Source organism: Coenobita brevimanus, chromosome 22 (genome assembly GCF_032717465.1).
Source record: "Coenobita brevimanus isolate Jiangsu-jjx chromosome 22, ASM3271746v2, whole genome shotgun sequence".
Taxonomy (NCBI): Eukaryota; Metazoa; Arthropoda; class Malacostraca; order Decapoda; family Coenobitidae; genus Coenobita; species Coenobita brevimanus.
The window spans coordinates 40,798,651-40,814,847 of record NC_136975.1 but is presented as its reverse complement, the minus strand read 5'-3'; the positions used below and the strand labels follow the sequence as shown (position 1 = coordinate 40,814,847).

At 44.1% G+C, this 16,197-nt stretch overlaps 1 protein-coding gene across 3 annotated transcripts in view; it reads left to right on the top strand.

The window, feature by feature from the left end:
• Window positions 1-16,197, top strand: part of CenG1A (Centaurin gamma 1A) — a 779,192-nt gene that overhangs the window by 732,690 nt on the left and 30,305 nt on the right. The window contains exon 1 of one of the 3 annotated variants that reach the window (XM_080266919.1): window positions 5,053-5,432. The exons of the other annotated variants lie outside the window; for them this stretch is intronic. Coding sequence (XP_080123045.1) covers window positions 5,387-5,432 — 46 coding nt within the window. The 5' untranslated portion in view covers window positions 5,053-5,386. Of the gene's footprint in view, window positions 1-5,052; window positions 5,433-16,197 lie in introns of those variants that run through there. 3 annotated transcript variants of the gene reach the window in all.

Sequence of the window (16,197 nt, the reverse complement as noted above, 5' to 3'; positions counted from 1 at the left end):
CAGGATCGTCCTTGCCTGAATCCGTGCTGACTTTCGTTTATAAGATTAAATCTTTCTAAGTGTTCTCTAATCTTATTTGCCAAAATTGACTCTAACATTTTTCCTACTATTGACGTTAGACTTATCGGACGATAATTCGACGCAGCTGATTTATCACCCTTTTTAAAGATGGGCACTACGTTTGCGGTTTTCCACGCCTCTGGAACTTCTCCTGAACTTAAAGAGTCATTAAATAACGTTAAAAGTGGCTGACATAATTCTTCTTGGTTTCTTTTATAATTTTTGCATATATATCGTCCGGACCTGGCGATTTTTGAGGTTTTAACTTGTTAATTTCTTTCAATACGTCCTCCTTACTAATGGTTATTTTACTAAGAATATTTTCCGTATTCTCATGGTAAATATTTGCTGCTTGAGGGACCAGGCTTAGATTTTCCTTGGTGAATACTGATATGAAATAATTATTTAGGATGGAGCACATTTCTTTATCTTCACTGGTAATGTCACCTGATTCTGTTCTGAGTGGTCCTATCCTATCTTTATTTTTCGTTCGGTACATTTGATAAAAACCCTTGGGGTTTACTTTTGATTCACTTGCAACCTTAATTTCATAACTTCTCTTTGCTTTTCTTATCTCCCTCTTTACTTCTCTATTTAAAATTGTGTACCGGTTACGTAAGTGTTCCTCTCCACGTTTTATTTTTCTATATATTCCTCTCCTTTGGCGTATGAGAGATTTTAATCTGTTGTTTAACCATCTTGGTTCTGAATTGTTAGTTCTAAACGGTTTTGAAGGAATATATCTATCTTGGCCTCCGTATATTATATTTATTAATATAATATACGGACACGTGCTGTGAACGGGGAAAGCAGGTGTACTCGTATGCATAATTAATTCAGCTGAAAGGTGTGTGTGTGCGTGTGTGTGTGTGTGTGTGTGTGTGTGTGTGTGTGTGTGTGTGTGTGTGTGTGTGTTACCTTATATTCTGCACTCAGCAGTCACCCATTTTTCTGGAAAGTGTGGCATAGTGTTTATTTTTATCATTATTATTAGTAGTAGTACCGGTTGTTGTTTTATTTTGGTTGATGTTCTGGTAGTGTTTTAATTTTTAATATTATTTGTGTTGATGTTATTTTTATTCTTTGTTAGTGCTGAACAGATGGGAATAAATTATCAAAATTGTATGAAACAAGACACGGTTATCTACCTTCTGCTGTGAGGAGTGATATAAGCGTGGCAGGTTATATGGTGCGTGTCGTCACCTCACCAAGGTAAAGAGGGGGAAAGGTCGCTACGGTGTTACATATTGGAGACAGCGAGTGGATGTGGGTGTGAGAGGGAGGGAGGGGGGAGCTGACCAGGACGCGCTTGAGAGAAGGGGAAGGGGAGAGTGGAAGTGTAGCTAAACTTTTATTTTTCCATCTTCTTCCCCACGATCCGTAATTTTGCTTGTATGGGACTTTCATGCTTTCTTTCTTTAATTAGCTCTCATAGCTCAGGGTGTGAGTGGGCGTATGGGTGGGTGGCAGAGGGGGGGAGTGAGGGTGGTGTTGCCAAGTGTCCACGTCACAAGGTATGCCAGGGAAGCGTCCAGATTGTGACGCTCTTCCTACGTCACCACATGCCACACCATTCACAACACGCACGCACTCATCCCTCGATCCTCCCACGCCAACATCTGTCTGTATCTGTGTATCTATCTATCTATCTGTCTTCTCCAGACGCCTTAATCTTGGAAGGGGTGGTCACAATCGAATCGCCTTTGTCACCCAGTCCTCTGCCATAAAGCTGCCCTTTCTCCAGGCCACACACCCCTCATATACCTCTCCATCTCTTCTCTCCATCTCATCCTCCCCCTCCCCTTCCCCTCCTCCACGCCAACATACATGTGTGTACTATCTCCAACGCCAACAAGCATTTTTTCCTCCACATCCCCATGCATGCAGACATAACTGTATTTCCCCACTCCACCAACAGATGTACGAGTATTTCCCCTGCACCCACTACGCCCCTCCCACGCCAGCAAACATAATTATATTTCCCCTCCACGCCAGCGAATATATCTGCCTCCACGCCCGTCCCACACCCACACCACACCCACATCCAGTCCGTATAGAAGCCCCTGACCTTATACCGCGTGTCATCCCACCCAGTGCACCCCGCAGTCTTGCTTTATGTTACTTCACCTCTTACATCCCCGGGTCTTGTTGTTCCACGCCACTTTAACTTACCAGGTTCAGATCCATTTTTTTTTGTTTTTAATACTTCAGTCTTGCCTTGTGTTACCGAAGTTCTGTTGTTCCTTATCAGGTAATTTACCCCAACCCACCTGACCTCATATCCGGCCACTTTTCCTCAGTCTTGCCTCATGCTACCCATATTTTGTTCCACGTCGGTTCTGTTCACCAGTTAACCTTCGCCATCCCACGTGACTTCAGTTCCAGCCTCAGCATTGCCTCATGTTGTCCAAGTCTTGGTATTCCACGTCACTTTTACATACCACTTTAGCTTACGTCAGGTCACATCACCTCAAATCACCTTTTAGGATGTCACAGCACTTCATACAACCCAAGTCCTGTTGTTCCGCGTCACGTAATACTTTCCATTCCACTTACACCTGACAGTCTACATTTACTCACCACTTCAACTTGGGCCATGCCACATCAGCTGAAATCATGCTTCCCTTTCCCACGTCACAGCACTGCATACATCTCCAAGCCTGTTCCACGTGTCTTTATACTCACCAGCTTAGGCTATGTTATGCCAGTTTGGATCATGCCACCTTTTCTCATGCCACAACACCTCTTATTATTCTGCTGTTTTGTCTTGGTAATCCATAATCTTGCTGACATTCCCCCGGTTACAAGGCCTTATTTCACACTCATACTCCTGGCTTTGTCTCGTGGCCATACCAACACGGTCTTTTCTTTCTCCACAAGGCTTTTCCATTAATTTACATGCCCCACTCCCAACCACAGCTTACTCCAAAATAAGCTTTCGATAATCATCCAACATTGACGTCACATAAGTACTCCTGGCGTCCTTCGGCTGCTGACTATGAATAAACCGTGTATTAGTATTAGTAGTAGTAGTAATTGTTGTTGTTGTAGTTCTTATTACACACACACACACACACACACACACACACACACACACACACACACACACACACACACACACACACACACACACACACACACACACACACACACACACACACACACACACACACTTTTTTTTTTTCGACTTCTTTCGTGTTGTATTCAGTGGTTGAGGTATGATGCAAGTTGTTATAGGATACATCCACAAATTAAAAAGCTGAAGTTTTATTGGCAGGTTAAGAGATGGAAAATTATGGTTGTTGAGTAACATGTTGTAGTTTCAAGTATGAAGCCAGTTTGTACTCCTTCTGTGTCTGAGTGTATTTATCCATTGGTTGTGAGAATTCTGATATTGATTAAATATGGCCGCAATAATATTAAGTATTCTTGCTTTTAGGTAGGAAAAAAGTGGGAGTCAGGATGATGATTTCTGTCGTTTGCATTAGTATGTTTCCGTGCAATTGTTTCATTAATTCAGTCTCCGCCGGTTAGGAAATGAACACCGTGCTTTCAATTTGCACTGTGATGAGATGAAGCCTTGTAATTAAACTTAGGTCTAAAGGGTGAACATCTCTCCGTGACATTCTAGAACTAGTGCACACCTCGTCCGCACCTAATGTTCCTAAATTTGTTGTTTTTATGTGGACGCAGTATCTTGACCGTTGGTAATACAGTTGCCTTGGTGTGTCATCGAACGGGAATTTATCATGTTCACTTGACGAATGTTTAGCATTAGACTGTTGTAGTACAAATGTCTGAGAGTGAGAATAAGGGCAAGGAAAACTGTAGCCAGATACTCATTTGTTTTGTAACTGTGAGTGTAGGAGTGAGGACGGGAGGAGAAGGAGGTGTTGGAGTAATCAGTTCCCCTAACCCTCTTGCTATCAAAACCTCACCTCACTAGTACAAAGTGGTAGGTAAGTGTCTAGTTACTGCTTTGATAACACTTGTCATACATTCAGAGGTTAAACTGGCGAGCGAATTTCTGACGCGTAGCATTTCTCGGATGCAATAGTTACGTATAAGTGTGAGAAAACACTTATTCATTTTTTCCCGAAGATTATTCACAGCTGACATCATTACTGTTATGTGTCCTTTATATCTAATATTTTCGACTTCTATACAATGTATTCATCAAATATTGCACGGATAAACTACTTCTCTCGTCTCTGATGTTCTGTGATTAGGACTTCGTGGAATTTGTCATGCGTATTGAGGTGACGTAATGATGGTATTTTTGGCGGCCATTACCCTCATCATCATGCTCCAGATATCACGTGAGCGCCTGGCTGCTGTTCCAGTGGTTAGTCACTAATGTGTTTATATCGTGAACAGGCGGGCGCTGGCGGGGGTGAGGAGGGACGGGGAGAGAGGGGGAGATTGGCAAGGAAGAAGATGAAGTGAGGGGGAGGATAGGGGCAGCTTAAACAAAGAGAATTACCTTACTCGTGTACAGTGTGATTATCATTTTTTTTTCTGTATATATTTTCGTGAGGAAAGATAAGAAGGGTCATTAACTCTTTGACTGCTTGCATTTCGCTCGACCGGGGGGGAAAAAAAAAATAGCATGGTGTGAGCCTAAATAGATCCTGGGTGTTAGTATTTATATTAGCTGTAAAAAATCATCAGGAATTAGCTCGAGTAAAATGTCGGATTAAAGAGCAGCGAAACGGTTAGGGCAAACATTTAATTTTTGCAAAGACCCAGTGCGAAGGAGGGGTGAAGGGATCAGGCTTAGAAAAGTGATATACAAATGGTTTCGCTCCCATTTTGCCTCCCTTCTCTCCATCCTCTTTGGACCACTCGGAAGGGGGAGGGAGAGAGGCTGGAGGGGGTAGGGGGAATGGAAAGGGGGGATCGGGTCGGTCTGCTTCCCCTCCTCCTCGGCCCCTCGCCCAGGCCCTTAAGTTAGGCCAGTCGTGTGTAGAGCGCGAGAGCGGAAGGCGACGCGCAGTCCGTCCCAGCATCTTGACTCGCTGTGTTCTTCGCCGTCCCTTGTCTCCTGCCACTCCAAACCTGCTGTGTCAACCATCACCGGTAGTTGTGAGGGCAGGTGTGGTAGCTGTGGAGAAGGAGGAGAGTGTGGACCAAACTAGAGATTCAGGGAGTGAGCCAGGATCCTCCAAACTTACCTATCCTGTGTTTCTCGGCCATCTCTTGTCTGTCCTCAATCCACCCCTGCTGTGTCGATTCCCATCGTAGTTGTGGGGCAGGTGTGGTGGTAGTTGTGGAGACTGAACCCTGCCAGAAAGTGAACCAGGATTCCCCAAACTTCTTTGTCCTAATGAAGATCCCGTTCCTGAAGGAGTCAGCTCGCGTGAATATCATGGGTAAGGAAGGCCTGAATACTATTTTGCAGTTCCTTTACAGTTATCGTATTGGGTGACGACATGAATTATCAGTGGTTGATATATTGGGAATATATTGTGCTTCTTCTCATATCAGTTTGTTTAAAAGTAGGTAAAATACTATTGGGTTGAGTTGGATTGAACGATTAGATTATTTTACCCAGCTTGTTCATCTTTAGTGACTGTATAGAAATTACATTAAGACGCATGTTGAAGCAAAGCCCTTATGTTAGAGGACACATGTAGGTAAAAACTTTTGAATCAGTGTCATTCCTTACTGCATGGTTAGTTTGTAACTAAGAAGGGACGTTTGGACTAGTACAGTTCATTGCTGTGCACAGTTAGTATAATTCAAATGAGGGGTAGGGTGTGTGAGTGTGGTGGTGGTGGGGGTGGGAGTGGTGATCATGGAGGTGAAATGATATCCCTTCCTCCCTCTGGTAATTTAATTCAGCGCCTGCTCCCTGATTCTACCAACATCCGGTAGTGATGGTGGTGGGGAATGTTATGATGGTGGTGGTGGTGAATGAGGTGGGAGTGTTTGGTGGTGACTTGTGAGTGAAGTGAGTGTTTGGTGGTGATGGTGGAGGTGATGGCAGTAGTGGTGGTGATTGAAGTGAGGGAGTGTTTAATAGTGATGGTGGTGGTGTTGAAAGAACGTTATGATGATGATGATCCTTATGGTGAATGGAGTTACGGAGTGGGTGATAGTGTTGATGATAGTTATTAATCGCGGTGAAGAGTGTTTTTCGGTAACGGTATTGATTAATGATGCTGGAATATTTCGTGTTGGTAGCATTTATGTACAGTTAACAGTAATAGTTGGTAATGGAGAAGTATTTGATTGTGCTGGCAGTGAATTTATTGTCATGAGTTAGAGCCGAATAGAGAGGATCGAATTTGGGTGTTGGTTGTGATGAATATTGATGAAGGAGTGTCTGGTTGTAGAATTGCAGTGCTGGTGTTGAGGAGAAGATTGTATTAATGGTGATCTGGTTGGCAGTGGTGGAAATGATCTGTGATGTGATACGAGCTGTGAGTGTGGGATGGAGGTATTCTTGATATGATTGGGGAGGTAACGTTGCACATTGTTAGTGATGACTGTGGATTGATGGATGGTGTTATCAGGGGAAGTATTCATGAAATATCTTAGCCTGTTAGTAATGAGTCTCCCAAACAGTTATATATTCTCATGCATCATTTTTTGTCGTAATTTTCGCTCAGTTTGCCCGAAGTTTTTCGTAGGTACTTAAATGATTATAACAGAATAAACAAGCATGCTACATGAGATTGGTTACAAATATTGTATTACCTTGTGCATTGAGTGATAGTTACGATTGCTTCAGCTATATACACACATACATACAAACAGAGAGAGAGAGAGAGCATTTTGGCTCCAGCCATTTTTCAAGTCAGGACAGAAATGTAGCGCTCAGTTATGACCTGGTATACCAAGCGGTTCCGGTTTCCACACATTTACATTCTAAACGAATGGTAGAGCGCCACTCCATTCCTCACCCCTCTCCCCTACCCTCAACCCTTACCCTGCACCCCAACCCCTCGCCCTTTCCCCATACCTCCATTCCTACTGCTTGCACTGTCACACCTTATCCACACTGACATATCTCACCCCAGTTCTTCACCCTCACCCCTCGCACTTCACTTGCACTTTCGTCCCTCATACTCATCCTTCACGTTCACTCTCATCCTTCACTCTTCACGTGCACGTAACCTGCACTCCTGAATCCTCACCTATACCTCTTCCACCCTCACCGAGCACCTCTGTCCGCTGTCACTTCATTTACGCTTCTGAGTTCTTCACTCATGTCTCTTCTCCCCTCTGTATGCATGCTCAGTACCGATTACCCTCTTCTCACTTCTACACTTGCAGACCCACACTATCACCCCTCCACCTCTCATCATCATACACCTACCTGGATCCCTTCTCACCTGGTTATCACCTCGTTGCTTCCTTCACTATCTCACCCGTCTCTTCCCGCTCAGTATTCCTGATCTGTGTACCCTCAGTTCAATTACATATCCATACTCCCAGCTCCACCTCACTTCATCACTCACTTGTCCATTCCTACTTCATTTGCATCTCGCTGTTTCCTTCACTCGTATCTCGCCTCCCCCTTCCATATGCATATTGGACCCTTACATCGCTGTTCCTAATCTATTCTAGTTGTACTAAACCCAGCATAACTTAACCTGACTTATTATAGCCAAGCCTAATTCAGAACCGAACCAGGCCAAACCCAATAAATTATTCGAATTCCATTGTGCTGTCCATCTCATCTGTCTGCATTTTTCTCTTATAACCCAACCCATGCATTCTCACGCCTTCCTTCCTGTACCCAGACACCCAAGATTCCTGTCCCACGTAGACCTTTCTGATTTTTTATCGCTAGTCCGTCCATATTGTGCTTCTCTCACCTTATCTGATTTCTTCCTTTCCTCAGGTACCTTCACACCAGCTTCCCTTGCACCCTTCCCCTTATTTCGGTACGATTTTTTTTTTTTTTTTTAAATGTTACTTTTAGCTGATTTTATTCAATTTAGAGGAGGCCTCGTGTGCCGAAAGCTTTGGGATAATTCTTATTAACCTTTATTTTTCTCTTAGTTTTGCTGCCCGAGTCGATTTTATTTAGGTGGGGAAGGGCCTGTTTCCTTCCCCATGGCGTCCTACTACACTTGTCTTATTCTTCCTTTTCTTGTATTTCAGTTCCATTTTGCATCCAGTTTCCTTGTTTTCTCCATTCATTAGTTTCCCTTACAGCATAACCACCCGTCCTTGTGCATTAACACACTCAGCAGTCTTTACTCACTCAGTTGAATGTATGATCTGACGTTAGCTGAAACAGAATACCACAGTTGTTGCGACCATGAGGAGGTTAATGATTACAGAATTAACACTCAGGTTCCTTTGAATAGCATACGAGAGCTGCCACGATCATGAGAGGGTTAACAGCATGAGAACGTGGAATAGAATAAGAGAGTTGACACGATCATGAGAGGGTTAAGAACATGAGAACCTGGAATAGAATATGAGAACTGACACGACCATGAGAGGGTTAAGAGCATGAGAACACAGTAACCTTACCTGGAATAGAATACCGGAGTTGTCCCGATCATGAGAGGGAACATGAGAACACACTAGCCTTGAATATTCTCCCTCTAGCTGTCCATCACCTAACGTGCAATAATCTTCTTTACTTTTTTCTCCCACTGTACGTAGCACTTCTCTTTTTTTTCCAGGCTGTCCCGCCATTCACACCTCCCCTTCCTTTCTGTTGGCCTTCATTTCCCTTGCCATCTCCCCTGCCACTCCTTTCATTCCTTTATTCTCACCTCCTCTTGATGCTCACTTCCCATTCTTGCATTTCTCTTCCGTTCTCACCCGTGCCCCTTCCCTCTTTGCGATGCAACCCAAGGCTTTCTACACCTCTTCTTGTGCTACCTTCCCCCTCTTGCATTCTTCCATGGACCTCCCCGTCTCCTGCATTCCACTCTCATTCCCACCTCCTCTTGTTGCTGACTTCCCCTCCATGTATTTCTCTTTATTCTCCCATGTCCCTTCCTTCATGCGATTTCACCCAAGGCTTTCTACACCTTTCCTTTGTATTACCTCCCCCCTCTCTCGTTCTTCCACCTCCTCGTCCCACCATCATTCGACACTCATTCCCACCTTGTTGCTGACATCTCCTTCTCGTATTTCTTCTCTTTCGCCCTTGTCCCTCCCCCCTTGTGTTTCTGCCTAAGGATATCTGCACCTCTCCTTTGTATTACCTTCTTGCATTCCTTCATGTAATGCCTCCACGTGTCACCTGCATTCCACTCTTATCCGTTTCCCCCTCGACATTCCTCGTCCACCTTCATTTTCCTCTTTTCAGATTTCTCGCTTCCTGGTTCTTCCCCATTCAGCATTCCTCCATCCTTCCTCTGTCACAGTTTCTCACATCATCTCCGTCAGTCGGGAATGCCTGTTCCATACTGCTTTCCTTTTTCACAATTTCTTCCTTAGCTTCATGGTTTCTCCGTTCATTTTTCCCTTTCAGGAGTTCTCTCTTACTCCTTCCAGCATTCGTCAGTTCTCATCTTCATCCTCTCTCTCTCTTCCCCCCTTCAACCTGTCAGTATTCCTCCTTTTGTCCACCCCTTTTCCGTTTCTCTTATTATTCATCCCTTTTACAATTTCGCGCGCTAAATACTTATTTCACCATTTTTCTCTTCATCTACATCTGTCTCACCATTTCTCTCATTACCTGTCTACCTCACCCTTTATCCCCACAGCTTCCCCATCTTCCTCCATTCTTTCCCTTTCCCTCGGTATTCGTCTGTTCGGTCTGCCTCATCTTCATTTTCCTTGCCTCTCCCATATTTATTCCGTCGGTCTCTCCTGACTTCATCTCCCCTGCCTGTCTCTCATCTTTATAACGTTTGTCTCTCTCACTCTCTCTCTCTCGCTAACTTCATTTCCTCTGCCTGTCTGTCATCTTTATTCCCACTGCTTCTCCTGTCTTCGTTTCCCCTGCCTATCTCTCATCTTTATCCCGGCTGTTTCTCCAGTGTTCATATCCCCTGCCTGTCTCCCATCTTTATTCCGTTGCTTCTCCATTCTTCATTTCGCTTGCCTCTCCAATATTTATTCCCTCTGTCTTCATTTCCTTGCCTGTCTCTCATCTTTGTTCCGTCTGTCTCTTCCTCCATCTTCATTTCCTCGACCTCTCTCCCCATTTTCATGCCGTCTGCTTCTCCCTCTTGTCTTCATTTCCCCTGCCTCTCCCCCATCTTTATTCCTTTCCCCCTCCCCATCTTCATCCCCATTGCCCTCCCCTCCCGCACTATCGTCCCCCAGCGAGGGTAGGATTGGTCTTTCTCACGACTGTCACTCCATTTGCATCCCACACTCCCTCTCCCCTGATTCCCACTGACGGGAGGAAAGGAGTTAAGTCCCTCTCATCCCTCAGAGAAAGAGGTGTTGAGGGGGCAGTAGAGAAGAGGGAGGGAAGGGAGAGGAGTAAAGAAGGAAGGGAGGGGAGAACTGGAACGAAGAGGAGGGAAGAATGGGAATAAAGAAGGGAGGGGAGAACAGGAATGGAGAGAGGGGAAGAACGGGAGTCGCAAAGAGGGAGAGAGAGGGGAGAACAGGAATAAAGAGGAGGAGGGAAGAACAGAAGAAAGAGGAGAGATGCAAGGTGGAATCAGGTGATGAGAAGAGAAAGAGAAGAGGGGAGGAGCGTGGGAACAGGACAGCAGTGCGAAAGGGAAGAAGGAAAACAGGAAAGGCAGATTGGAAATGTTTACAAAAGAAAGCAATAGGAGAATAGAACAAGAAAGAGGAGAAAAATAAGCGAAGCAGTATTGTGGAGAAGAGGACAAAGAGAAAGAAGGTAGGAAAGACATCAAAATTATGAAGAAGGTAACGTGACGAATGGGAACCAGGTAGAAAGGAGTACATAGGGTACAAAAGGTACAAAAGAAGGCAAACAGCAACAGACTTGTTGTTCCTTTCTTGGCTGTTTGTTACAGGAAAATTTGTAACTAACAAAATTATTCTAATAAAGACAATGATAGAAAAGCAGGAAGGCGAGAAGGAAGGAACACTGGTGGAGAAAGCGAAAATGCAAGGAAAGGAAGGGAAGGATAGAACAGGGACGAAATTATAGAGAAGAAACCATCAGGAGGGAAAAAAAGGGGGGGGGGAAGGGATGAAAGTGCATTGAAGCGAAAACCAAATAGCACATGTTATCTCTTAATCTCAGAGAAAGATGGAAGAAATGGAAAAGGAGAAAGGGAAGGAAGTATAAGAGAACTATACCCTGTCCCACACAGCATCCCTTCATCAGTACTCTGGAAGTCTAGGTGTTAATCCTAAGTCTCCGAGGGTCTCCTAATCTCGGCACTTAGCGGGGAACAGACCTTTATGACAGCCTCCTTCCACCCGGCTTCTCCCTCGGGACAGTCGCTGGCTAACACTCACTGTTTTTTTTCTTTTTACGACTATAATCACACGGTTGGGGTATAGACAGTGCATCTGTTAAAAAAAAAAAAAAATGTATGCAGATGGCTAGATATGTGAACAAGGATGAGGCTTCTGGGGGCTTGAATGTTGTGTAATTGATTGTCTGACCCATTTCACCGACATTGTGGTTGTTAGTTCTCCGTTTATTATAATTTTCGCATTTCTTATTTCCGATTCATACCTCACCCCCATCTTTAGGTGGAAAAGGGGTCAGGTGATGATGGTGATGATGATGATGATGATAGGAGAGAGCCTTAGGACTCAAGGGCGTAGTGAAACCAGTATTTCATTCCTCCAGCTCGGAAAGTCTTACCTGAGTCAAATAGAAACGTCTGAAGGTAGCAAGAATAATACATAAGGCATCATAACTACGCACTTATTGGATGATAAAAGTAAAGATATCACGAATGGGACTGGTGTGTTATCCGACTTGTTCTTACGAAACCTGTACGACCAGCCAGGCAGCCATGTTCACAGCTTTATCGGGAATATTTGATTTTTCAGATGGCGAAATATAACGGAAGTTGTATCTATACTTAAAGCACGCCTCGCAGAACTCGAATTTTTCAGCTATGTATGCACCAGATCTTGAGAAAATATCGGTACTGTGCAGAAAATACCGGTACCGTGCAGAAAATACCGGTACCGTGCAGACAATACCGGTACCGTGCAGAAAATACCAGCACCGTACAAAAATAACCGGTATCTAACATATTTCTTTTATTGCACACACACACACACACACACACACACACACACACACACACACACACACACACACACACACACACACACACACACACACACACACACACACACACACACACACACACACACACATATTTTTTCTCTTGTAAGTTATGCACGGTGGGGTGTGTTACAAGGTGTCTGTAAAGAGGAGGAAGTGGAGAGCCTTGGGAAGATATCATGCTTATTACTACGCAGACCCTTCTATTTTTTCGTGTATAAATTATGTAAAATGTGGCAGAAGTATTACAAGGTGTGTGTAAGGAGAGGGTGCTGGAGTGAGTTTGGGAAGATACTGTATTTATTTCTCTTACTGTTCATGACCTTGTATTTTTCCTCGTGTAAATTATGTCATTTGGTTCAGGGTGTGTGTGAAGAGAGGGTGGTTGTGTGGGAGGGTGGGGAAAAGGGATCGTGGGGTAGAGAGAAGGAGAGGGCGGAGGTAGAGGTAAGGAGTGGGGCTGAGGAGAGGAAAGGGAGAAGGTAAGCAGATAGTAGAGGAAAGGGGAGGAGGCTGGTGTGGAGAGAGGAAAGGGGAGGAAGAGAGGTGATGGTGAGGGGAGGACAGGAAAGAAAGGAGGTGTGGAAAGAAATGAAAGGAAGAAAGAGATAAAGGTTGTGAGAAGAAAGGAGAGTAGAGGGATGGGGAGGGAGGAGAAGGAAGAGGACGGAAGTGAGGGTGGTTATAGTGGAGGGTGAGAAATGAGAGGTGGTTAAAAGAGGAAAGAAGGTTGATGGGGAGAGGAAAGTTGGGCATGTAAAGTGAAAGTGGTTATAGGAAAGGGGTGAGATGATGGAGAGAGAGAGGGAGAGAGAGAGAGAGAGAGCACAAAGGGAAGGAGAGGGCGAACGTGAGAGTGCTTATAGGTGATGGTGAGAAAGAGAGGTGATGGAGAGAGAGAGAGAGAGGAAAGGGAAGGAGAGGGCGGAGGTGAGGGTAAGCGAGCCAATTGTAACCTGACCTAAGCACCCTGAGCACGTTGCCTCACCCTCGCTCCACTTCACCCCACACCACTCACTCTTTAATATTTTACCCGCACTGCTTATAAGATTAATTAACTCTTACAACTCTTTAATCTTTTAGCGACCCTTTTTATCGGATCATCTACTCATTTATTATACTTACAGCTCTACATTCTGTTAGTCCCCCATATCACCAGAGAAATTGCACCCTTATTGCACTGACAGCTCTTTAATATTTTAGTTACCCTTATCAGTACATTAACTATACTCTATTATTACACCCAGAACTATTTAATCTTTTAGTCACACTTCCAGATTAACTACACTCACAACTCAGTAATCTTTTAGTAACCCTTGTCACCGGAGTAATTGCACTTGCTAGTTCTCCCTTATAACTCGAACTGTACGATGTCTTTCGGTACGTCTCGCCTGTATGCTAGCTCGAACATGACGCGCTGTTTTTCATAACTTCTTCCATACAAGCATAATAAAACACACACTGTTTTCATGACTTCTTGTTGATCCTTCTTACTCATTTATAGTAATACGTAGACCATATTCATGAGTTCCCGCTTTTAGGTAATTATAGCCACAGTCTAATGGGATACTCATTAGACCTTGATTATAGCCTTATGCGTTATCTTCTTGACCTCGCATATATCTAAAATGTATCCCGGTATCCTGTCTTCATAACGCTGGTGTGCGTTTGGGAGGGGGTTGAAATAAGAAAGCTATGTTTTATATACATTTACTTTCATCTTTTGTGTAAATCCTGGCTGTTATTTCTAAGGTCACGTTATGCTTTTTCTTGGCGTGAGAAGTTATACCCATATGCTGAAATTTTGTTCATTTTTATCATCTGTGCATTTTCAGTGAGTGGATATAATTCCTTCCCATTACGCAAATCACGGCATAGGGAAATCAAGGCCTGTTTTTCCTGGTGACTTAGGTTTATGGTAACAAGAAGTCATTTCCTCCTGCAGTTCCTACTTCTGTCCCTCCTCTTCCTGTCTTCCGCCTCGGCTCCTTTGCTCTTATTTTTTCCTGTTGTTTTCTCTACCTTCCTTAACCTTTCCACACTGTTCTTTTCTCGACCCTCTTTGCCCCATCCCATACTGTTCTCTCAACTCTCCTTGCCATTTTGTAACTGTTCCTTCTCACCCTGTTATCCCTGAAATGCTTCCGTGTATTTTCATTTCCCTGTTTGTTCTGTTCGGGTATTCTTAGATTAAAATTATTCGCTGTCTGTCTCTTCCTCTCTCTTCCTGGACTTTTTATTTATTTTCCTTGCTGAAATCTTTCTTTCCAGAACGTTTAGTCTTTTTATTTTAATATTTCTCTTCTTTTATTCTTTCCCTCCTTTCTCTCTGCATTCTTCCTATTACATTTTCCTCCCTTCCTCCCTCTTAACCCTTGTATCCCCCTTCATCTGACCAGCCATACCTGACTTATCGTTCTTATCATCTTGTCCTGTGAAATCCGTGATTGGACCAGCGGATGAGAAGGCTAGGAGAGGGAGATAAGAGAGGGAGGAAGGGGTGGGGGTGGAGATAAGGCGCGTAGAGAGAGGAGAGGAGAGGAAACAGTCCCCCCCACCCCCACCCTTTCCCCACTTCTCCCCCTACCTCACATTCTCCCTTGGTTGGAGAGAGAGAGTGAGAGAGAGAGAGAGAGAGTATAAGGTGCGTTCAAGGAGGGGTACCACCATGGGTACCACTGTAGAGGAACCCCTGCCCCCCCCCCACACACACACACTCTCTCTCACCTCCATTTCTCTTCCTCTCCTTCCCTCATCTTCTCTCCCGTACCCTCTCCCTTGATCCTTTTCCTCCCTTCCGGTCCCTCCCCTTCCCGTCGTCACATCCTTCCTTTCGTAAGCCAGGGCAACACCATTTCCTGCCTCTTCTGTTGTCAAGCTGAGTGGTAAAGGAAGCGAGGATGTGGGAGAAGGATGGTGTGGGTGAGAGGTAGAATGAAGGATGAAAGAAATGAATGGCAGTGAGGAATGCTGGAAATGAAGGACAGCGAAGGATGGTTTGTGTATATGTGAATGATGGTAACGTGAAGAAATAGGTTGTGGTATGGAAGGAAGTTATAATGTGGGTGAGAGAGAGAATGATAGTTGCAAGTATGTTGGGTGTAAAAGAGAGTGAAGAATGTCAGTAATGGAGGGCTGATGGTAAGGTAAACGTTAGGCGAAGGATGGAAGGAAGAATGGAAGGATGATGGAAATGGAAGACAGATATATTATTACGAAATTAAAGGGAGTGAGTTAGAAATCATGGTGAGTATTTACGAAGCAAGGTTGGTGTCTTGGCGAATTAGGTTGAGCGAATAAAAAAATGTTTGGTAAATAAATTCGAGTGATTTTTAAAAAGGAGTGATGATGATGATGAGAGGACGGAAGCGAGTGAGAGTGAATGGTGAGAGAGCAAGTGTTTCCTCCCCCACATCCGCTCACAGGCAGCAGCTGGGTGGAGTAGAACCAAATGTTTGATACAGACCAGTAGTGATTTTAGTTATGCATAAGATGAATGGATGGTGAGTACAGAGCAGCCGTGATTTTGGTTATGCATAAATGGATGATCACAGCTACAGAACAGCAGTGATTTTAGTTTTGCACAAGAAAAATGATGGTGGATATAGAGCCGTATTGATTTTGATTATGCTTTGAATAAATGATGGTGTATACAAAACAGTAACTTTGATTATGCCCAGGATGGATAGATGGTGGATGGAGTGATTCCTGTATTATTATCACTTACCTCTTCCTAGTCGGACCTGCCATCAAATTACCGAATGCCGTATGGTGTGAAAGTGTACGGAACAGCAGTAAATTTGATTATACTGAGATGGTTACAGTGCACTTTTTACAACTTGGAGGTACAGTACATACCTTGGAAATATCAAATGAATATAGTATAACATCACATCAGTCACTACCGATATAGATGGTGTGTGTGTGTGTGTGTGTGTGTGTGTGTGTGTGTGTGTGTGTGTGTGTGTGTGTGT